Source organism: Centruroides vittatus, unplaced genomic scaffold, assembly GCF_030686945.1.
Source record: "Centruroides vittatus isolate TY-2023 unplaced genomic scaffold, ASM3068694v2 contig_1787, whole genome shotgun sequence".
Taxonomy (NCBI): Eukaryota; Metazoa; Arthropoda; class Arachnida; order Scorpiones; family Buthidae; genus Centruroides; species Centruroides vittatus.
In genome coordinates this window covers 337,689-363,128 of record NW_027121094.1, presented here as the reverse complement: position 1 = coordinate 363,128, position 25,440 = coordinate 337,689, and the positions used below count along the sequence as shown (strand labels likewise).

Below are 25,440 nucleotides of genomic sequence, written 5' to 3'. Positions count from 1 at the left end.
GTAACGAAACAAAAGAAGCTTACGTGACAGCCGTGGATGACATTTAAAACAATCAGACGTTGGCCTTTCCTTAAGATCCTGTACAGGTACATACCTATATATTTATATATATATATATATATATACAGCTGGCATTCGAGTATTGTTGAGGTGGAAAGTTCAAAATTCTGGTACGTTAAGAGGGGGGGTCCACCGAGTCACGGTGGACCCCCCTTTCCCCCGATTTCGACGTCGTCTTCGTCAATCGGGGTGGAATGAAGTCTTGTACAAATAGATTATATTTTATACAAATACACTCGTGAGTTTCGCTCTATCGATTCCGGAAGTCGTCTTACTTGTACCTATTGTTTGTGACGTAACGTTTTAATATCCGAAACATTAATTTCCTCTTCGCGAAACGGTAAACTTTTCTACGAATATATTCAAAAAAAAAAAATGTCCATCGATATAAGAAATTTTGTACATTTATTTCGAAAAATTTATATATGATTTTTTTAAAAATTAAAATTATATTGTGTGCCTAAAATATAAATATATTTAAACAATAAAATTTTTAATATATATAAGAATAAATTAAATCAATAAAATTTTTTTGAATTTTTCCTTCTATAAAATAAATAAATAAATTAAATAAAAATCAAAACTGTGATGTAAACTCGTGCTGCCATCTTTCGTCTAGTTTCAAAAATATTTAATTATTTATCGTCGCTAATGTATACCATATATTTAATTTAAATTACAATAAATGAAAATAAATAAATAAATAGAAATATAAATATTTTAATTTTTTTTTAATTAAAAAAAACTTTTTTAAACAAAATAATTTTAAAAATTTTTAAAACATTTTCCAATAGATGGCAGCATATGACAGCATAAAAATTTACCAAAAATGTAACTAAAATTAAAACTTGTATTTATTTTATATAAATTTTATTTTTTAAAATAATGTAAATCGCATTTTATTTTTCGATAAATAAAAAAAATTAAAGAAATTATAATTATAATTAAAAATTTATAACAATCATTTATAGATGGCGCCACAAATAAAAAAATAACAATCGAATTAATTAATCATAATTATTCTTTACTACCATAATTATAACGCATATTAATAAATAAATAATACAATAAAATAAAAATAATTCGAAATAATAAATCATATAACTTTAATCCGTAAAAAATTTTATATGTTATAACTGTATCCAGCAGTAAAAAAAAAGGTAATTTCGTAATTTATATTAAAAAAACAATTACGACATAAAAATTTATAATAATATTTATTAATTATAAGAATAAATTTAAATATTTATTCATTATAATTGTGTATATATATATATTTAGCTATTTAGTTTCGTTAACTCTCATTTATATCCATAGATGGAGCCACGATCAATAAATAAAATTTTAAATAATCAACGTTTTTTTTTATTTCTCTCTCTATAAATATTTTGCATTTTACATAATTTTCTTGGGCAAATAGTTTGGAAAGATATATTTTTATTTCTTTATTCATATATATATATATATACTTTATATATATATTTGTGTATGTACAAGACACTTTCTCATCCTCGTTAGGGTAACAAATAGAGAAGTTCATCTCCGCAGCTCTTATTTTTTCAAATATATATAATTTTTTTTCATATTTTTTTTTCTTGCAAACTTTGCACATCAACAACACTTACAAAATAAACAATATATATAATTTTTTCTCTTTTTTTGTTTTTTAAAGGAGTGAAAAACAAAATATTTTTATTAAACTCAGTTGGGGTGTAAAAGAATTTGTTGAAAATTTAAACTATAAATTATTTGCAAAATTATTATTATTATTATTATTTAAAGTGGAAGCACTTTTTTTAATGTTTCTATACATGATATATGTATAATATATTTTACATATTCGAAGTACAAATTTTTATTATTATTTTTTTTAATGTATATATATATTTATATACCAAAAAATGTTCGCGCGCCATTTTTACATTTTCCGCCGACAGATGGAGTTACCGAACGATCGCTTGCTTCGTGTGAAAAGTGTTCGTTGCAGCGGGGGTTACAATTAAAAATTTTTTTTTCGTATAAACTATGTATTTAGATAAATTATAATTAAAAATTAAATTTAATTACATTAATTAATTCGTGTTAAGGGTATTAAGCATTAAATTAACTAGCAACTATACCGTATATTGTTAACCAATCAGAATAAAGTACAGTAAGTAATGCCGTTTAAATTAAAAGTGAATTATTTGTGAATTATTATTATTATTGCATTGTTTTAAAATTCGTACTTTGAATTAAATTTTTTCTATTTTTTAAAATATTTTTTCTAGTTTATCTCTGGTATTTTGTTTTTCTTTATTCTACTTATATTTTTGTGCTAGTATCTATCTAAGATTTTTTTTTATTTTATATTATTTTTTGATACATGTCGTGATGTAACAGCATGCTCCCTCTCTCTCTCTCATCTAAACAGTTCTGTTTTGAAATAAATAATTTAGTGATATATAAGACAAAGATAATAGAGTGAGTAAGATAGATATGCGAAGATATGGAGTTATAGACCCTTCCCCTTCATTGTTTTCTGAATGTTACCCACAGACTGTTCAACGCGACAATCGAAAAACACCATTTATCTCATTCTTCGGGTTATTATTATTTGTTTTTTATAGGGCAAGTCTCATAGGTAACACCCAGCTACGAATTCAAACTAATAAAAGGAATTAAACAATCCATATAATCTTTTTTTTTTTTGTATTTTTGTACATGGACGGTGCATACCATGGACAAGAAATCTTCACCCTGAAACTAATTGTGTGCTTTAAATGGAGGTGTCTGTTTCTTGCCCTTAACGAGGTTTGTTTCTCCTGAGTCTTTTTATAAAGTGACTAGAATTTTCTATTTTATTCTCTCCTGTTTTTTTAATCCTCTTCCTTCATATTTTCAGTTCTCGGTGGAAAGAGCTCTTGGTACCAGAGGTGGTGCAAGACCGGATCTCGTTGTCCCCAGGTTTACAGAATTCCAACTAGGTCGAGATGATATAGACGTTGCATCGTCGGGGTGAAGATGAGTATGACGTTGTTCGTTTGGAAGTTGTAGCGTGCCCGAACCCGGTTGCGGACTCATTGTTGGTGGTTGGAGCAATTTAGCGATCGCTTGTGGTAAGTTTTCCAGTTGTTCTTGTATTACTGTGAGCTTATCTTCGAGAACCGACACCCGCTCTTCTAGCACCTCCTGTCGTTGGTTCATATCCGAAACAAGTTCGTAAACGTTGTTTTGAGTCTAGGAAATTTGAAAAAAAAAAGAAAACTATCAAATTTAAAAACGATCTCCGAGTAAATTTCATTTTAATTAGTCTGTATCAATCAAAAATCGCGTATACACGTTTAATTAATGATTTCTGAAACTCCTGTTTTACTCCTTTACAACATTATAATTAATTGTAATGATTGAACTTCACCTCACCTTTGCCATGTCTGTTATAGTGTTAGCATTATCCATTAATTTCCTTTGGTCCATTTTGACTTTTCTAAGGCTGTAAATATTTATTTAATTATTAAAAGTTTTAAATAAAATATAAATAAATATATATTATTAATTTATATTAGAATATGTTTTATTGACAGGCGAGACGTGGAAATTTTTTAGTGAAAAGTAGGAAGTGGAGAGAGGAAAAAAAAGGCAAGAATCGAGTTGTGTTGCTGACTTTATCTCTCCTTTGCAAGTTGCAGGTGTGCTGCATTCACTCAATTCAAACGGAGTGACGAATGCAACAGAAAACAACTTTTGTTAGTCAAAAGTGTGGAATCTCATAAGAACGAATCCGTTGACTTCATACATTCGTATTTAGGAGGCTGACTGTTGACACAGCTATCTTTGGAACTGATATTGTCCTCGGGATAAAAGTAAGTCTGCCAAAGTCTTCCAACAAAAGAATAGAAAAAAAAAAATAAAGAAAAAAAAAGACACATCTCGAATATTTCTGTTAAGGAAAGAAAAATTATCTTTCGACACTTACCTATAAATGGCTAATAAGAATTTTCTTTGATGTGTTCTAACTTTGGATTGGTTAACTCTTTTCACCAGTTTAGTGTTTTTATAAATCAACCAAGTTTCGCGTAGGACGTTAGCTGCGGCATTTTTTAGCTGTACACAAAAAGAAATGAGTGCAAAATTAGAGACTTATCTAAAAAAAAAAGAAAAAATATAATCATTATAAAAATTTTAACTAATTTTTCTGAAATTCCCATAAACATCCCGATCCTAATCCTCCAGGAATCGGTCGACTTAACCGGAGGAATCTATAAATTGCTGTAGGTCATTTGGAGTGATTTTTTAACAAAATAAAACTTAATTTATCTATAATTAATACTTATTTTATTTTAATGTAAATTCGGCAAATTAAATTGAAGTTTTTTAAGGGATGGAGAAAAGTTTGGTATGTATTGCAGCATAGTTTATCTCATCTCCATAGTTTTTCTGTATAGAAAATAATTATGTTTGGCTCAAGTGGAGGGTTGTACAAACAAGATTTTGTTTTCTTTTTCTTTTCTTAAACTGTTTTCTTCTCCGCCATTTTTGTCGTTTCGATCATCTTGAAAGTTTCTTGTTCTTTCAATATACCGTAGAAACTCTTTTGGGAATGTGTATTGGATTATAGGCCTATAGTTGGGGATTCTATTTTCTGCTTCAATGTTTCTGTTCTGAATAAATCTATCGTTTAAAAAGTATGAAATTTCAAATTGATTTTCTTCTTACATATATATGTTTTTTATTATTTTTGTTTTGTTTTCTCGTCTTTTCCCCCCTTCTTCTTCTTCTTTCCTAAGTTAACTTTGACTTCCAAGATTTAATAAACAAAAGTCATTCGTTCAAAAAATTGAAAGTTTCGGTAGTTGAATGGGAAGAAAATAAATAAAAATAATAATAATAACAACAACTACCTTCAAAAATTTTTAAATCAACTTTCACTAATCAAATTTACAGTAAATCCGATTTTATTGATTGACATTCTACAAATTATGTTCTTAAGTAAGGGGGAGGGGAAAAAACTTACCCGTTTTGTCAATTGCGTGTCCATCATAAAATTATGGACGTGTTTTTCTGCCCTAGTCAACTCCAATTTTCGGGCTATCACAGCTACAACTAAGGCGGTACATCCTGCACCCTAGACAAAGTATATTGTTACTATAGCAACAACACCATTTTAATAATTATCATTTGAATGAAAAAAAATACACTTAATAATTCATTATTATTTATTATAAAATAGAAGAAAAATATGCTTAAATTTATGATAAATCAATAATAATCTATGAGGGTTAATTTCCATCCTTGACAGAATTTACTTACTTATTTATTTATTTTTTTAGATGAATTTGTTAAGTTGTGACTATTATTATAGTAAATAACTGATAATTATTGACGTCATTAATTATTATTGATGCTTCTCCTTCCTTTTTGAGCATTTATTCTGGCGATAAAGTGAAAAATAAGCGGGTAAACTCAGTTAACTTTTAAAATTTTAATCATTTTTATTAATTTTAATTATATAAAATTTCCATAATTTAAAAGAAAAAAAAAGCAGAATAGACAAGCAGTTTGCTGATTTATAGCATCGTCACCATCTCTCAGACAATGTAAAATGTAATTATTTAACGTGTTTAAAATATGTAAATTTACATTTTATCAAAGTTAATTTGCGTTTTAAAGCGTGTATAAATTTTTTTTGAGACGGTAAATTAAGCATTCAATTACAAACAAGGCGTAAAAGATTATTAATAAGAATTTTACCAGGGAATTAACCTTAAAAATTCTTAATAATAGTTGCAAAATGCGTTAACAGATGGCGATGCGGTTAGCTCTATTTTTTAATACTTTTTTCCCCCAAAATTGAAATTTTTTAGAAATTTTAATTGCATTTTTTGTTGGTTTTATTAATTTTATAATTTAAAAAATTTTTTTTAATTTTTAATTTAAAGTATTTTATGATAATTACGTAGTGACACAGAATATAGCATAATAAATTGTTAAAAAGTGATTGAAATTTATGTGTACCTTTAACAGTTATTAAACTAAGTAAGCAACGATAATAAATAAGTAAAAAGTAATTAGTATTAAGTGATAAATAATTTTAATTATGTCGAACGTTTCCAAAAAATCTGAAGTTAATTCTCACTTATTTTAATGTCCTTAAACGATGACTTTGTCAAAAGTAAAATCGCCACACTGTAATTTATTTTCTTAATATTCTAAATTTATATACATTTAAAATAAGATGTTATATATTGTTATTTGTTTTTATGCTCGACTTTTATTATTTTAAACCCATATTTAGCTTCAATAAGCCCTAAATTTAGGGAATTATGAGAGGAAAAAATGCAGTTTTTTTGATAGGAAAAAATAGTAATAATTGCAGTAATTAATTTATTTGTGAAGTTTTGATGTTTAATTAATGGATATTTAGTAGTATTATAGTATTTAGTAATATTATTAGAATTTAATAGCATTTCGTAGTAGTTATTAGTATTCAGTAGTATTCAGTAGTATTTAGTAGCATTTAGTAGCATTCAGTAGCATTTATTAGTATTTAGTAGTATTTAGTAGTATTCAGAAGCATTTAGTAGTATTTGGTAGTATTCAGTAGCATTTAGTAGTATTCAGTAGTATTTAGTAGCATGTAGTAGTATTCAGTAGCATTCAGTAGCATTTATTAGTATTTAGTAGTATTCAATAGTATTCAGTAGCATTTAGTAGCATTTATTAATATTTAGTAGCATTCAGTAGCATTTAGTAGCATTCAGTAGCATTTAGTATTATTATTAGTATTTAATAGTTACATAGTAGTATTATTAAATATAGTATTATCTTAAGCCCGTTTTTCGCTACACTTGAAACCCCAAATATAGGAGAATTATATAGAAAAATGCAGTCGATTAATTAATTTATTAAGTTTTAATGTTTAATTAATTAAAATTGTGACAGTATACACGCGAATAATTGCTATGAAGTGATGTTTACCATGAGACCTGTACTGACAGCTATTCCTCTTCCACAATATGTATTCGGTACAATATCACCGTATCCTACAGATAGGAATGTTATAGCTGTCAACCACATTGTATTCAGCAGGTTGGCATGGTCTTCATCGTGGTACCTGAAACACAGAATAATTCATTTTCGTAAAAACTATATACTTTCTCCTTTTATTATATTCAAAAAATATCCTTAAATTAAATATTTTTCCTTTCGTATAAACGTCCTTTAACTTTGGTCCGTATAAAGGAGTTAATTTTAGACTTTTATTGGGTCCTTAAGTACATTTAATGGAGACGGTTCCTTTGTTTATTAATAGTTAGGAAATTACGACCTTTAAAATAGGTTTAAGTAGAGAATAGTTGCCCTTATCCTTTCCTTTATAACAAAAGAAATCTTTCAGCAATCTGATAACATTATTCCACATAAAGAAATAGTAAAAAACAAAGACTTAAAGCATAACAAAAATCAATTTTGATCTCGTCATATCAACGTTCGGATAGGAGTAAGAACGATTTTACATCACATCAGTGAATTACTTTCTCTCTCTCTCTTTCTTTTCCTTTCTCTATCCCCCCTTCTACTTCGACACTTGATACAAAAATTGTTAGTAGGAGAATAGGGGGAAGGAGGAGGGGAAAAACAGTGGAAACGTGTGTAAAGCGGCACTTTGTCATCATTTTGTTGATGGAAATTCACTTTACGAATCTATCTTTGACGTCAAAACTAAGAAAATGCGTGTATAAATAATCGCATCCCCCCTCGATTACACCTTTTATATTAAGTAATATATTCACATGCCTAGTTATATTACTGTTATATATAACAGAGGAAAAGTATGACGATATGACCCCCAATATTTTTACAGTTTTGACTCGGGGACGTTGGAAGGTTTTTTTCTGTTAGTGTGTGTGTGGGGGGCACGATTCTGTTTGTCTACTTTAAAGCTTAATAACTCCTGTTCCTTTTGTCGAAAATTTCTGAAATTTCGCAGGAAGGTTTGAATATTAGGGACATAAATGCTGTTAAATTTTGGTGGTTAAAGGTCGAATGGGTGGAGAGATAGAGGTCGTGATGTTTTACTCGTTATTAGCATTTACAATTATTATGGCGCTAAGCATAATTCTAACTTTTTTTGCCGTGAAAGTTACGCACCTCGTTGATGAGTTTTTTGTTTCTTTTAAGTGTAAAAAAATATTCTGTCGACGTTTGTCTTAATTTTCGATACGTCACGATTATGTTGTCATCGTCGTACATTAAGAAGGAGGAAAAATACATTACATAAAATTCAAATTTGGTGATAAATTGCTTGCCTTTGCATCATAAAGATAAAATGTATAGCACGAGGCGACAGTAAGAGGTTTTTCTTTTAGGTGCTATCTATTGAGTAAACCTGGAGACATTAGAGATATCGAAATCTGGAGGAAGCTCCATTCAAGTTTGACATACTGACCGGATATGGCGTAAGGGAAGAAGTTTGTGTCATAATAAAGGTGATCGTAACTCAAAGTAAATTCGATATTTACTTGAGAATAACTGGATATTTCGTGCTTTATACGCGAGATAAGTTCCTTTATGTATTTTGTCTGATAAACAATTTTCTCCATCCTTCTTTATTCGCTCAACTTTCCAGCTTATTAGGCAAAACTTCGCCCGAAAAAAAATGTTTTAAACCTTACAGAAATGCTAAAAATTAACTTAAAAGAATTTATATTCTCTCTCCAATCGTTAAATTTAACCTAATAAATTAAGAAATTTAAGCAATTTAGCGCTATCTTAAGCGGAATAGACGTACTTAAATCGTAATTAAAGTGTAGTACAGTAAAATATATTTCGATTTATTAAATTTATGCTCGACAAAAAGTCATTCTACTTCAAATTATTTATTAATTGATTAAATTTTAATACAGAATTTGAAGTGGGATGCGCTCTTTCCAGAGTAAAAGAAAAATTAAGTTTTTGGGGTCAAAAAGTACAGATAAATTCGATTTAATCAATGATAAGTCGTGTTAAAACTTAGTTGGATAAGTCAAAATGTAAGTTTGTCATTTCTTTCGAATAATATAATTATGGTAAAGTAATATAGGCTAACATGAAAGGACAAGCAATCTACTATAAGTAAGAAGTGCAGAATCTCACAAAGTTGTTTACCATCTGACTGTCAGGAAGATAATAAAACTTGTCAACTACGATTAATAAACTCGCATCCTTTAATTAATTAACAAATGATGGAACAGCTGCTGAAACGTCACACTTCACTGCTTCCTTAACCGTCATTAAATAGGATCTCTCCTTTATAGAATAAGATAAGAAGATGGAGGGAGGGAGAGAAGATCAAAGAAACAACAAAAAAAAATTCATTTTCTTCTCGATTTTAACATATATATTATAATTTTATTAAAGAAAATGATTTTGTACCTTATCTTATTTAATGTTTATCATCTTTAAGCAGAGATTTTTTAATATAAAGACAGAAAAATCGACGTAAGTCTGTCGCTAGATCGCCTGGAGTGACGTTAAGAAAGGAAAAAAATATTAAATTATTTAGTGGTGTGGGTACAGTTAGGCCTATATATATATATATAAACAACTGAATGAAAGTAGAAAATACTAGGAAAAGAAATAAAAGAAGAGTTTAGTCACTTCAAGAGTTGTTCAGTGGAAAGATGAGAGTAAACATTTAATAACAGAAATGTTCCCTTGATAGCAGTGCAACTAACGAGATAAAAGCACAAATCTGAGTGTTGTGATATTTCAAATACATCTTGGGAATTATTTTACAGAGAAATTAATGCACTCTCCTATACAAATCCTCGATTTATATAAAGAATGATAACGAATTTCCATAAAGAAGACCAAGAGCAAAAATGATAAGTTGCTTCCACTTAATTTTAATAATTTTTAAAAAATGTATATATATATATACGTGTTTAAATTAGCGTTAAATACGGACTTTCACGCTTAAAAAAATAAGAAAATTTGTCGAATAAAAATCTCGAGAGAATAATTTAAAGCTACAACTCACGCAACTTTCATATTAAAGTTTAAAAAATAATATATATATTTTTAATTAAAATTTAATAATATATAATCTATACGATAGATTATATTAATTATATGCTAATTAGAGGCTGTTTATAATAATAATAATAATAATTTTCTTAATTTTTATAAGCTAGAAAACTCGCATAAAAGTAAAGAATAATTAATTTTCTTATATTAAGTTAATCAATTTTAAAAAGTTTAATTAAAATTTATAATAAAAAAATAATAATAAAGTAATTTACTTAATTTAGTGTTTATTTTATTTAGAATAATAAAAAATAATAAAATTCAGTCCAGTTGTGTTATTTAAATGCACTTTTAATTTGTAAAATAGAGGAGAAATATTTAAAAAACAACAAACTTAACACATTAAACTACAATTTAAAAAGTTTTTTTTTAATTCTCAATTAAATAAAAAGTTTAATTTAAAGTTAACTTTAAAAATAAACAAAGAGAATTTTTACTTATTTAATTTATCACTTTAAATAATCAGTTTTAAAAAATTCAAATTTAAATATTTTTAATCGTTTTATATAAGTTTATAGATTTATAGGCCTATATTTTGTAGAATATGATAAAATTCGTTGCTATTCTTCGTGGGGTGGCTTAATAACTCTTTTTTAACGATTTTTTTGGGGGTTTTCCAGCATTTTTCTATGATTTTAAAGGACGATACACATTGGTTCCACTGAGTAGATAGAAGTGGAAACGAGTATTAAAACTCTTGGCAGGAAAATAGATAGTAGAGAAGGGAAATCTAACTAATCACGATACGGTTTGCATCTCTGAAAATCATCCATTTCGATATTTAAATACTAATAAAATCCTATCTTTTAAATTAATATCTACAGGATGCTTCTTCCTCCTCATCCCGAGCATCTTCCTTTCCTCTTAGGAAGAAAGGGTGTATCATGTAGGCCTATATAATTACATGTCTGTATTATATTAAGATACGAGGTACACACGTTCAGGTATACTTTAATTCATCCAAATATATTATGATTAATCATAACTGCGATGAAGACAAGGGAAGTGAAAGGTTATATTTCAGTAGAATTAATTGTACGAGGAAGGATATTGGAGAGAAAAAGAAAAATATTGTAATTTGTGATAAATTAAACATTTAATTCCGGTTTTTATCTTAATTTGTATGCATTCGAATTTTCTCTGTTCAAATATAATATATTTCAACGTCGTCTCTCTGTGTATTTTTATCGTCGTTAGTGTTTACGCTTCCTAAATATCGATTTTATATAAGTGAGACTGTATGATTATTGAAAGGATCTTTCAATAATCATTCAGTATACTCTTATCATCCAATAAGAAGTGGAGATCTTACAGAAATTATGTTTGCATGGTTATTGAAAGCGCATTTAGGTAAACATGCGAACAAAATTTCTATAGGATTGTCACTTTCTAAAGAAAATTTATAATTATGAAGGCCCTAACTTTGTGTATCTCTTATGAATATCTTTGTTTACTTCAAAAGGCATACCTGATACCTAAATAATCGATTGATATCAATAAATCTCGCTTGTTGCACATCCTTGCAAGGCTGGACTTATTGTTGTGGTCCTAAGCTATAATACATAAAAGGCCCTTTCTCTCTCCTCTTTTATAATATTTAAATAGTGATACGTGTAAAAATGTGAGGCCCTGAGGTGTAGATTGTTTAGCTTATGTGCAAATCAAACCGAGTTGAAAAATCTCATTGTAGTTATTAAATATATTAAATACTGAACAAAAGTCATATATATAACAATGTATATTTAACATATTATCGTCCTCTGCGGTAGAGATAATCCATCTCCATAAATCGTAAGTTTAAAGTTAATGCCTTACTTTATCCTCTTTTGATTGAATTTGTACTCCTTTGACCTTTTCAAAAAGTCGTATTTGCATGTCGCTAAAATATAAAAATCAATGATTACATGGTGAAAACAAGAGGCAAAAGAATAAGAAATTTATGTGAATAATCAAGATGTTAGATAACGTCACATCCTGATGCATTATTGATGATGAGATACATCGCATCATTGATATCAATATGATCAACAGACTTTTTACGATTTCTATTACTCCAACACACTGATTTTTCTTTCTTATTATAAAATTTACGTAGGCCTTTAAGGCCTTAATAAACTTGAATAAAGGTAAAGGATTGACTGATTAAGTAGGAGAATTTATAGTGGGTGTAACAGACGTCTATATTCTTCCTAGATTGATAGGTTGTGACTGACTAAATCTTTTATATTGTGAATAGTTGGAGTTCGATCAATCACACCGATCAGAAAAAGTACTCTATCGATCAATCACGATTTCACCGGCAAACACACCTATCTTCACTTATTTTTGGCCACTAATCTGTTACGTCGCTTATTAAAGAACAGAAACCAAAACTTTGTTACGTTCTTTCATATATTTACACTTAGAATTAAAGAAGTTTTCCAGAATTAATCTAGCGTAAGTTTAGTTACAGATAAAGGCATAAATCACGTGATAATACCAAACAATTAGGAGGGGCCTTTGATATCTAAATTTTCAATTAATAAACGTTATCGTCTCCCCCGCTTTACGACCATTTGTTATAAAATCCACGCTTTCGCGACTGATATAAATTATCTATTATAATATTAGCGTAAGACGTGCCGTATTTAAGTATCGTACTTTTTATCGTCCATTTCGGTGCAGTTCTATAAAGCTCAAAGTTCAAATTTCCAGGAACAAAACATCAGCTTATAACGCCGAGTCTATGGAGTTTAGAACTCGATTTACGACGGTCGTAAAAGAGGGAATCTATCGTTATTAGAACCGATTTTTCGGTAGAAAAAAAGGAAAAATTTCCAAAATTAAAGTATATAATTGAATTAAAACAGTAAAAACTTGGTATTTAACCTTAAAAATGCGTCGGATTTACGTAAACAATGGAATTTTGGCAAGAGATTATAACCAGTTTTACCGATGGATTCAGGAAGAAAAAGGAAATTTTAATTAAAAAAAAACTAAAATTAAATTTAATAATAATCACTGGAAAAACGATAAATTGATACAATTTCGAATTTACACAAAGAACTTTTAAAAAATTTCGTGACACTTTTTATATAGAAGGGATCAGGAGAAGCTGGAACTCCAGCCTCTCCTGATCCCTCTCCAGAATATATTCCAGAATATTTAAGATCGTCACGAATTCTCTTTATATTATAGATTTTAGTACGAATACTTACACAGAAGTCAGTAAACCACAGAAAATATTAAATTTCTATTTTATTTGAATAATTTATTGCTCAAAAACCTTTTAACTTAATCCGCGATTAACTAACGTTTAGTCCACCCCCGCACGTGTGTGAACATAAAATAACAAAGTTTATCCTTTTAATTTCATACGACTATTGATTAAAAGAAAAAAACTAATAATAAATTCGGTAAAATAATTTAAAAAATTCTCATTTAAAAAATATGGTTGTAATTTGTATTGAAGAGCATAAAATTAAACATTTTAATTATATAAGCTTAGTTATGTGATATATTTTATTTAAAATTGCTGCTATAAAATTAAATTACTTTCTGATCGCGTAGATGTTTGCCCTTCATATTTCATATCCAATTTTTTGGAGCAATTTGACACTCGATGATTACGTGTAACAAGTTTTAATATCACGGATTATACGTATATAAAACTGGACATTTTTTAAATTAAATTATAAATAAAAAAAAAATATATATATATGATAAAACGATAAAATTGACTTAATTTTTCCCAATTTTTTATGGGGATTTTTTTATTCTAATCTCGCATTTTACCCATTAAAATTGGCTAAACGATCTTTTAAAATTGGTCGTAACAGCTTAATATGCTCGTAAGTCTTCTGTTACGAACAAAGGAAAGGTAGATTTAAAAAACAATGATTGCTCCCCCCGAATAAGGAGATTATTTTAATGCTAAAACCCGTGTTATTATTGTGTATTCATTCGTTCCCGTACTTACACAATTTACAATAAAAACTACATATTTTTATATCCTAAATAAACATTCTTTATATATATATATATATTTATATATATATATATATATTTTACGCTCGTAATTTCATTCCAAGGATAGAAAATAATTCAAAAAAATCAAAATAAAATGGGTGAATTATCTAAAATCGAACATCACTTATAATGTAAAACCTGTGTAAACCGGTGCCATTTTGAACAGGTTTTAACTGTAGAAATTTGGTAAAAGACACGACTTTCTTAATGATCATTTAGTATAAAAGTCGTAATTCTCTTAATGCCAATTCGTTAAGAACGTGATTATCTTAATGATGATTAGTGCAGTTGGTGGTTATCCTGTAAGAAAACTTGAAGCACTTAAGTCATCCCAGATAATTGTATATTAAAATTCCATTTATAATATTCAAATGGACCCGAAATTAGCTAGTGATCAGGATCTTCAGATGTATTCTCTACTGTATTTATATATATACATAAATATATTTTCTATTATTTAGACTATAGTAAAGGCTGCTCTACGTAGTCTATAACGATTTATTTTGTATAATTATAAAGGAAGAAGCTCAGTTTATACGTGTTTCTATGGAACTACAGAGGGTTCTTGACATATTAAATAGGCTACAATGTAAAAATTTCCTAATATATCAAAGAGGAATCCCTAAACTTCTTTTTGTATCCTAATCTTCTTAATATATTCTCGTACATTTTACAATTTTTCTATCCAGTTTATTGTTGTAATGCCTCCTTTAAATTCTAAACTTTTTAATGCTTAATATATTACAGTTTATTTATTTATTTATCGATGATACATGAGATGTCGCGTAGACAATAAGTTCCTCCTCTATACAACGAGTAGATAAATAGTCGAAATTAAATATATAATAATAATAAAAAATCAAAAGAAAATCGAGAAAACAAAATAAATTATTCAAATATATTAATTTTATAACAAAGTTTTCGTTGATCAGATACGTTTTGATAGAGATTTTGATGGGTTTTCAAGAGTAGGATGCGTTATATAAATGTTAGATATAAAGGAAAGAATCTTTTTAAAAGACTATAAGTAGAGGGAGGAAGAAAAAAGCAAATTTATTGATCATAGAAAAAATAAAATAAAATAAAATGTGCAAGCGAATCAGAAACGTTCATCGCATGTAAGAAGTATTGTTACAGTGAAAAAAAAGCATAATATTCGAGAACAGAATACAGTTTCGAAATAGAAGATAGGCATTTTCTTTCCTTTTTATTTTTGAAGGTGAAAATAGAGATCGAATCCCAATAGAAAATTGAAAATACAGTATATAGTGACAGATCCAACTAAATCCTGGAAAAATACAAGTAATATACGCCTCCAATATATCTTCATGGGGCCTTGGCAAATTTGAATTAGTGAATCCACTGATGACGAGTACTAACCAAATTAGAATTTGAGGGTCCCCGTTGGTGGGGATCCTTTTTTGCCCATAGGATAACGCGCCACTGGCCTCCAAGACACAAATAAAAAGTTATAATTAGATGAAATTAAGATACTTAGGATATTTATTTCGTATTTTAAAACCATTGGAGAAGGTGTAAACATTAAAAAAACGAAGCTTTTATAGTGATGAATGAACTAATTTCAGGATAGAAAACAATAAAAGTAATGTCTAATGTTTGTATAATACAAAGAATTTACTTAATATTTTGAATGAAAAATGTGACACCATTATGCGGGCCATTACCTGAACACATTAACGCTTTTTATTATTATTATTATTTTTTTTTTCTTCCAACATTTAATAATTTTTATTACTTAATCATTGTTAATTTTTTTAACTTTATCTTAAGTAAACTGCAGCTAGAAAAAATGAGTTTTGATGGTTTTCAAGGACGTGCTTACTGTAGTTATGCATTGTTCTTGCCGTATACAGCTATATTTATTTATTTTTATATAAATAAAAGTTTATCTTGGATATTTCTTTTACGTAAAGGGAAGATAATAATTAGGACGAGAGAAAAGGATAAAGAAAAATAAACAAATAATTGCTTCTATCGTAGAAAAATAACTGAAGCAAAGAAATGGCATCAATCCAAATTATTTTTTATTTATTATAAATTTCCATAACAATATCGGATTTTTCTGTATTTTGTATGGCATTTACAGAGTTTTCTATATATTTTATTTTATTTTTTTTTATAGCGTATTACTCATGTAACCGATCGCTACACCAAGGATATAAATAAGGAAATCTACTTGTGTGAACGATCAGTTTTACTTGTTTAAACAAAGAATGTTAGCTTAAAACTAGAGCAGATAGCATCTACATCAGCCTTAATCATATCTTTCACACGTAATAAATGACCATGCCAATATTAATATCAATGACTCTATAGTGTGTGTATGAGTATCAATAAACATCTCGTGTTTAAATTTATAGTATATGGACGATAATTTATCACAATAAACTGAATAAAAACTCATTAAAAGCCAGAAAAACCAGTGTTTATTTTGAGTAAATAAAGAGAATTTTCATTATAAAGCATACGTTCTTCTTACTGCTTCGAATTTTGAAGCTTAGATTAGTTTAGTTTAAAAAAAAAATGGAGCCATTTTTTAAAGGCGTAATTAGGTAATTTGTTTGATAATTAGCTTGATGCGAATTTAAAACTTAATTCGTATCGATTTAAACGTTAAAATGACATTTTTTAAAAGGTTTTTCCCCTCGAGAAAGAAATTTTAAAATGGCGAGGAGTGAGTTTCGTAAGATAAAGAAGGGCATATTTACTCCTCTATGGCTTTTCTTTGTAGGTATCGATGCCTGCAATCTCCAAGTTATTGATATTCCTTCCTTATTATTTACATTTCCTGCCTTTAAAAAAAGGTTATAACTAAAAATACCCGAGGCTCATCTACCTATTTTTATGATTATAACCTAATCTGAAAGGATTAAGAGTTATTTCCATACGTTGTATTTACATAAAGAGAAAAATATTTCACACATTTATGCAGAATTCGGGGAAAAAGATCTAGAAAAATTTCTTCTTTCATCCCGGAGTTTTTGGAGAAAAATTTTTATATTTATTTATTTATTTTTCTCCTATCGTTTTTAAATTTAATCAAATGCAACAATTTCAGGATACTTTTTTTAAAATATCATTAAAAAACTTTTTGTGGAATTAATTTAAATATATTTAAACTGTAAAGATTATGCCGTAACACGAATCTGTCACATGATATATTGACGTTTTGTCTGGGATTTATGGTGATGTTTAATCATCCAAGTGAATCAATTTACTGTTTGATCCTTCTTATCTTTTTATAATTAAGTATTCTTGTAAACAGTTTCGGTATGGAGGAGAGGGAAAAGAAAAAGGAAATTTTGTTTCCTCTTCTTCTATTCACTCTCAGAATATCAATTTTATTTTATTTTTTATCCTTTTTCTGATTAATAAGCTCCGCATCTTCCGAACTTAAGTTGTATAAATTGCTTCGTTTGTCTTGGTCATCCATAATAACTAATGCGGCTTCCCGCAGAGTTTTCTCTGTTATAAGTCAAAGTTTTTACTATTTTTTTTAAAAATTATATTATATGAAACTTGTAGAAATTTATATCATAAAAAATTGCTTAATATAATTTACTATCGATTTTTTTACATTGGTGAATGATGGCAGATAATAATAAAAGCTGTAAATAAGTGGGATTGATGCGAGTAATGTGTGGAAAATATCTTTAAATATCTTCGTGTTTATCATTATATTTTACGCACGGTCGATTTTAGTATATAAATTGTTATTTAATGAAGTTATTTTTATAAAAGTTTAATACAATTATCGATTATTTTATCAATTTAAATGGCTAGAAAACTTAATTAAAATTAATCGAATAATTAGGAAATAAAGCAGTCGCTTGAAAATAAAAGAAATAAAATTTAAATATAAATTTCTTCACTTTAATCGTAATAGAATTAATATATTATTTTAGTCCTCGTATTTATTTTTGTATTACAAATGAGGTCAAGTTCGTAAGCGAATTGTTACTTTACATTGGCTTAAATACAAAATGATACATAATCTACTTTAAAATAATTAATTTTAATTAAATAACTCATTATAAATTAATATAATTTTATATTTATAATAACAAGTTTAATATAATTTAGATTTAAAGCTTATATATATATATTTGGAATCGAATTAATTAAATGCGGCGGTGAAATTATGTTCATATTTTGCTAAATTTTAGAGATTTTAACGAGAAAATTTGCATTTTGTTGGCCAAATATATCAGTTATAAGCCTGTAAAATTTTATTAAAATATAATAAATACATTTTGAAATATTAACGGAAGATCAAAAGAGGAGAAATTAGGATGGGAGGGAGAAAACGTAAAATTGTAATAAAAAATCAATTAGTTTACGTTGACAAGAATAAAATAAGTACAGGCCTCGTGAGAATTCGCTAATCAATGCCGTTATCCTTTATTTTGTAGCCGAACTTTGACTATTAACACGAAAGAAATTTTATGAGATCAGACAGATCTTTAAACCAGGCCATAAAATTAGCATTTGGAATAAAATAAAATAATATAAAATTTCAATCGTAAAAACCAATGATAAAAATTCCCGAAAATGGAAGAAAATAAATTATATCGATTTTTCTTAGAATAAATTTAATAAAATAAGAATTGATTTTATTATTATTATTTTTTCTTTTTTTTTTTTAATTTTTAAAACTTCTATCGAGCATGAAAACTTAATGGAGAGGAAAATAATCCCGGATTATAAATTTAATTCCACGTTTTAAATTTGTTTGTTACGAATAAATTCTATTTTTAACAGCTAGAATTTTATTTAATATATATATATATTAATTCGGAAATAGATTATTGTTAATTTTTAATTAAATAAAATATATATTTTCTTCATAGATGCGTGTAGAAACATTTGTAATTCTACGTAACGTAATGTAGTGGAACGAAAGGCATTATTGTTACTTAGATGCATATCAAAGCCATATTTCGGTAGGGAAGAAGCAAGTTTCTCAGATAAAATTGGTCGTTAAGTAGATTTCAATCTACTAGAATTACTTCAATAAGAATTAAATAGATAAAAAAATGCTATTTCGGGAAGAAATCTCACTAGAAAACTAGCGAAAATGGCTATTTTTCTCAAGACGTTTGCTTAATTTTTTCAAAAAAAAAATTGTTTTGATATTTGATATCAAAAATAAGTCCAAATTCTAGATTTTTTTTAAAAAAAAGTAGGCTAAATTTATAACTTTAAAAAAAAAGTTAAACTGCCCTTCTGTGATAAAGTATACGAGTGCACCGTTTTTTAAATATACACGATGACCAAAAAATCAAATTAACTGAGGTAATTTGTTATTTAACTTGTAAGATTAAATGATTAACAGACTTTTGGATCACCCCTCTACCTACGTAGATTAATTGTTTAATTTAAGAGGACATTTAACTATCATACTTTTTAATGTTTTTACTCATTTTAAAACGTTAATTATGCTTTAATTCAAAGTTTATTTTGTAAATTTTCTCTTTCATTGTTGAAATTAATTGTATTATTTTATTATTTTCTATAGAGTGGGCGACAAGTAAATACCATAAATTTAAAGTCTATAGGGAAAACACCAACTTGTAAGTGATGTTCGATAAAGGCTTATGTAAGATATCAACCATAAAAGGTTTTCTTAATGATGATTGATTGGTTAAGGAAGTAGAAATAAGCAACGATAAACATATTTTCATAATATTTTTCTAACCAATTACTGTGAAGACAATCATATTTCTAACCAATCATCGATTAATATGTAATTGAAATTAAATCTTACGTATAATGCAGAAAACTACATATGTGTGTTGGAATATTCATAAAGTTTTTTTCCTCTGTTTTTTTGCGTATAAAAGTTATTTTTACGGCTTAAAATTGTATAAAAGTAACGAAATATAATTTTCATTCATACGCTTTTACGTGAGAGGACTCTAATTATGTATTCCTAAAAATAAATGTTCAATTTATAACTCCTTTCTTACGCTTAAAACTACGGTGTTATTTTTGGTTATTAATTGAAATTTTGTATGTTATTTAAATTAAAATGTAAAATATTTGCTTAAGAAATGGAAAAAATGAATGATAAGTTTGCCATCTGAATAGCTAATTTTGAAATTTTTTCAGTTATGTTTAAAGAAAGGAATGAAAAATTAAGGGGGAGAAAACCGAATTCTGTTTATGACAAGCTAATTCGTGTTTAGATATGGAAATTTATTGACATTTTTGTAAAAATTTAATTTATATTTATACATCAAAACTTTATATTTGTAAGTTTTGAAAGTCATTTTGGTGAAGGTAGAGAAAAGAAAAGTAAAGAGAAATCGATTTAAATTAATACTTTCTCCTCCGGAAAAAAAACCTCAATCGACTTTAATTAAATAAAATTAACAATCAGATCGAAAGAATAATCAAATTGGAATTCCACAAATGGTTAGTTTAGCTTCGATTTCTAAATAATAGACAAGAATAAATCATTAAATTATCAACAGCATCCTCATCTTCTTCTTAAAACTTTAAATAGTAATTTTGCACCCACGACGTTTTAAAACACGATTTAAACTTTTTCTATGGAAAAAATATGCAAATGAATCACTTTATTTTTTTATAAAGTTATCTGATATTTTATATCCGAAACAATTTTTATCCAATTTAAAAAGAAAAAGTCGAAATTTCTCGGAATTGATTCGATTAAACTTGCCAGAGTGAAGTAGCAGCAGCACTTTTTTTTCCTTGTATGTTGGAAAGACAATAATTCCCAGAGGAAGTAACCGAGAGACTATGAATTCGTCACGAAAATTATAGATTAAGTTCAGCAACACATCCCTCCACCTGTCTTACCTTCATGCCAATTCAGACAGGTAATCCTGTATAGAAAAAAATGTATATATATATATATATACATCACATGCTTCTCTCTGCATCGCATGATCTAGCAATTCGAGTGTCATTAAAAAAAATCACCCTTGTTCAAATAGTTTAAATTTACATTTGATAAAATTGGTTACAAGATTTTTAAAAAATAGTTAAAATTTGTAGTTTGTCTGCGTGTCTAGACGAGTTTAATCGGCAAGTAAAATATATAAGAACTCATTGTGTCTTCAACTTCAATTTAATTTCCTAGTTTTAAAACGAATTCATTGCTAATAAAAATAATAAATTCGAGAATTAAATTCTCACGCGAACGGGTTCATTTTTTCCTGGAAAAAATAATAATGAACCTTTATTCTGATATAAATTTTCTAAGGATTTATTCCAACGTAATATACGTGACGTTTCGTGACGATGGGAGTTTTGCTGTCACGAAAGGGAAATAAAAGAAAATTCCATTCAGGTTTACAGGTATAATACTCCATACAATCCTTTATTATGTAAAATTTCTCCCCCAAAAAATGTAACCTGCGCTTTAAAAAGTTCGATTTTTAAAATTTTAGAAGGTTTGTGACCGAAAAACTTCATTTTCTTTCTATTCTTTTAAATATTTTAATAAAGTTTATTATCTTAAAATCTAATTTAGTATCACCAGGCTTTGCATCTAATTAAATTCACACTTTTCCCCTATTTACGTCGCCGTTCTCTATACTATAATCAATACATTTGTAGATCCTTCATATTTTCTAGGTGATGCTCTTATCTCAAAGCTTATTAGAATCTTATCAGCCGAGAGACTAATGATACTAGAATGCTAATCCATTCAGATAAAATTTATGACTAGTACATGACAATTTTTAAAGCAAAACTTCTGATAAATCAAGATTAAAACTACTTGGGGGGAAGAGGGGGAGGATATTATAAAATTAAATTAAATGAAAATGCAGGAGATTTTTTTTAATAGTACAAACCTTTCGCATAGCCTTAAGGTCCAACTAGCTATGATCCATAGAGATACCATGAAGACGAGTAACACAGTTCCCGGACATATAGTCATCAATGTCTTCAGTACAAACCTCGTATTAAAATTGATCCTGTTAAGAGCTCCTATGCTTCTGGACGAAGCATCAGTGAACAGTTTACTATGTAACAACATCACTCTACAAATAAGGTAGAGACGGAGAAACATGGGCAGAGAAAGAGTAACGTCAACAGGCACCAATTTGGTTTCCGAACGGCCATTATGGTTCGATAATTTAGTAGTCCAACTGAAGTAATATTCTCCTGGTATCGGATGTATAGCACACACTATAAGTTCTAATAAAATTAAGCTGATCCTTTGCCATGTCATGGCGATCCTCCAATCATCCGCACAATTATCAATCAGGAATAACTAGAATATAAACAAAGATCTACTTTAACAACTTGAATGTTTATTTTTTTTTTAAATATTAATAAAAATCTCCCGTTAAATTTATAAACGATGAATAATCATTTTTCTAGATGATAGGAGACAAAATTAAGTTTTCATGCATATAAGCGGTTCTCTGTAATATACAAAAGATAAAAATCACAGTTTATTTAACCGGAGTGTAATTTGATTGGTTGACGGCTAAAAATGGGCGGAAATAAACGTAATTCCGTATACTTTTATTATTTTTTCAACCTTTTATGTCTGATTTCACATATATTAAAGAGAATATTGACTTATTTTATATCCTATCATCTCTGAAGGTTACTGTTTGTTCTGTTGACCCCGTTTAAGGAAAAACTAATAATAATTTTTACTAAATGATTATATAAATATATAATCTCTAAAATAAAAAAATCCACTATTTCGATAAGCCACAAAAAATCACAGGCAAAAATAAATTAGGTTTACTGTCAGGAAAGAAGAACAAAAGTGATGCTGTGATAATAATGATTAAAAAACAAAGGAGGAAAGAGACATAAAAGAAAGTTAATGAACATAGAAAAAAGAATTAGATAAAAAAAAGGCAATGATAGAGAATGAAAGGAAAGAATAGTAAATTGCTGAGAGAACCTGGAAGAATAAGAGCTGAAAATAAATTTGAAAAAGGTAGGAAGAAAAACATGTCTGTAAAACGTCAACAGCTGACAGTTCGATATGCAGCCATGTCTCTAGCACTCGATACACAAATGTTCCAATATGTCTTTTGTTGGACGTGGAGGACATATCTTTAACTTTTCCTTCTCAGGTTGTCTACTGTATGGGAAAATAGTAGTGCTGATATTCTAGGAAGAGTATTCTCTTCTGAGAAACTAAAGTGATGAATGGCATTATAGATTACCTATGAAGTCACATCATCTATCACTTATCATCACTTATACGGTGGTTCGACTAATCTCTAAATATAGACACTTTGGCTTAGAAAATATATTTACCGTTTTCTCATTTTAATCTTTCCTAAATGTCTTCGATTTTTAAAGGTACTTACCTAATTTTTATTGTTAAATTATCTACGAAGGTTGCGTTTACGGTAATGTATAAAAACCAATTTAGTATCAGGATATTAATTAGGAAATTTATTAATAAAAATGCTCCTTCTAAGTAGTAATTTAGTCCTACGGTAAATAGTTACTTTAATGAGGTCTTTGTCTCTTTTGCATGTTTAAGAGAAATCTTTAAAAATTCCTTTCTGTTCTCTGTAGACATTCAACTTTGGTAAATGGAACTTAATGAAATTCCTCCTCGAATGACATTTTATTGCATCAAGAAAAGTAATTTCTTTTCAGTAAAAAAAAAAAATAAGAGAGAGTTTTACTTGACATTTTTGCCTCTTCGATACAAGCTGAATGCATAATTTGTATAATAAAATTCTAAGCTCTAACAGAATTGGAAAAGATAATACAGAGCAAAATTGACTCTCTTCGATTCAAAATTAATTATTTGTATACTGAATAAATACAATTACATAAATTTTTACAAAATAAAGCAGTTAAGTAGGTTATCTTACGTTGTAGTAATTCTAACGGGTAGGAAACTCGATACTGTTACAGTAACATGGATCGTTCGGGATGTTGACATAGTAAACATGGACATGCTAGTGAATTAAAAGTGCACTCCTTTATTTGCACACGATCAAAGATGAATCAAAAGTAAACCGATAAATTGTCATTAAGTTTAAAACGATTTACTTAACAAGATTTATCTTTATTAAATGTAAAACTTTCCAAATCTTTGTTCGGATGCTGATAAGATCTGATTAAGGAGCCTCTCCTAAGTTTCCATTCATTTGGATGAAGATTTATTTAACAACGTGGTGAAGAGTCCTTCTATGATTAATCATTTGTAACGATCTTTCTCTTTTATTTTGTTATCCAAAGGCGATTTTCGGATAACAAAATACCTTGGAGATGTTTAAAGCTATTAAATTTAATTAATTGATTATAAAAATATATTTCATCCTTCTTTTTTTTAAAAAAAAGATATATAGTAAATACTTTTATATGTATAAGTTTTCGGCTTGTATCTATCTTAAAACTTTTATACTGTTTTATTCATTTTTTATTGAATAATTCAATATACGTCGGACGTAGGTTGTGTTAAAGTATAAATAAATACAGGCTGTCACTTGAAAGTGGTCAGCTTTTGATTACTGTTTCATATACGAAGAGCAAATCACGAACTGGGATTTGGTAATATCTTCGGACGAAGATTTAAATATGAAAAGGACAGAAATAGATTTATTAAGCCCCTCTAAATTATTCAATACAGTCAAAATAAATTCACAGTAGTAGTAATCTCGTTAAGGGTTCAGTGGTTTTCGTTAAGAAGTGAAAAATTTAGTACTTAGAAGAGATTCTAGTAGTGAAAAATTTAGAATCTCTTTTCTAAGTGCTAACTTTTTCACTATTTGGGAGTTAATATTTGATCAATGAATAGATAGAATATAGAATAGTGACAAAGAAATCAGTAAACAAACTAGTATTAAAGCATTGTCTCGCCTGTAGTTTACGATAAAACGTTATCATGAAGTGAAAGATAAACAAGATAAAAAGAAACATTTTAAATTAAAAAACGGATATTTCACTTTTTCAACTTGATAGAAGAGGAAGTAGATCCAATATTCTCTCTTAAAATACGTGGTACGGATAGGATATTCATATACAAACAAGCCGAGAAAACAATTAATTTTTTGGCCATCTTCATCTCTATTTGATTCTTAATTAAAATAAATTCCGTTTACTCAACGAGTATATCTTCAAACGATTTAGTAAAGATCAAAAAATGTTGAAATTTGTAATTATTTAATTGCCACTCGTAGAAGCATCAAGGAGAAAATACAGTAGTCCAGTACAATGGATTTAGTATGAGAGTATTGCGTCCTTAATTCTGTTAAAGTTGTCAAGTAAAACACTTGATATTAGACAAACAAACATGCAAGCACAGTAGAAAGATCTCATTAACAAGCATATTTAATCATTTAT

General features: G+C 27.8%; 1 protein-coding gene across 4 annotated transcripts in view; it reads right to left on the bottom strand.

The window, feature by feature from the left end:
- Positions 1 to 1,702: 1,702 nt before the first annotated feature.
- Positions 1,703 to 25,440, bottom strand: part of SK (small conductance calcium-activated potassium channel) — a 106,660-nt gene continuing 82,922 nt past the window's right edge. For all 4 annotated transcript variants that reach the window (XM_067263590.1, XM_067263589.1, XM_067263591.1 and 1 more), the window contains 6 exons: positions 21,960 to 22,381; positions 7,018 to 7,153; positions 5,054 to 5,164; positions 4,016 to 4,143; positions 3,463 to 3,532; positions 1,703 to 3,279 (listed from right to left, as the gene is read on the bottom strand). In XM_067263590.1, coding sequence (XP_067119691.1) covers positions 2,941 to 3,279; positions 3,463 to 3,532; positions 4,016 to 4,143; positions 5,054 to 5,164; positions 7,018 to 7,153; positions 21,960 to 22,381 — 1,206 coding nt within the window. In that variant the 3' untranslated portion in view covers positions 1,703 to 2,940. The remainder of the gene's footprint in view (positions 3,280 to 3,462; positions 3,533 to 4,015; positions 4,144 to 5,053; positions 5,165 to 7,017; positions 7,154 to 21,959; positions 22,382 to 25,440) is intronic.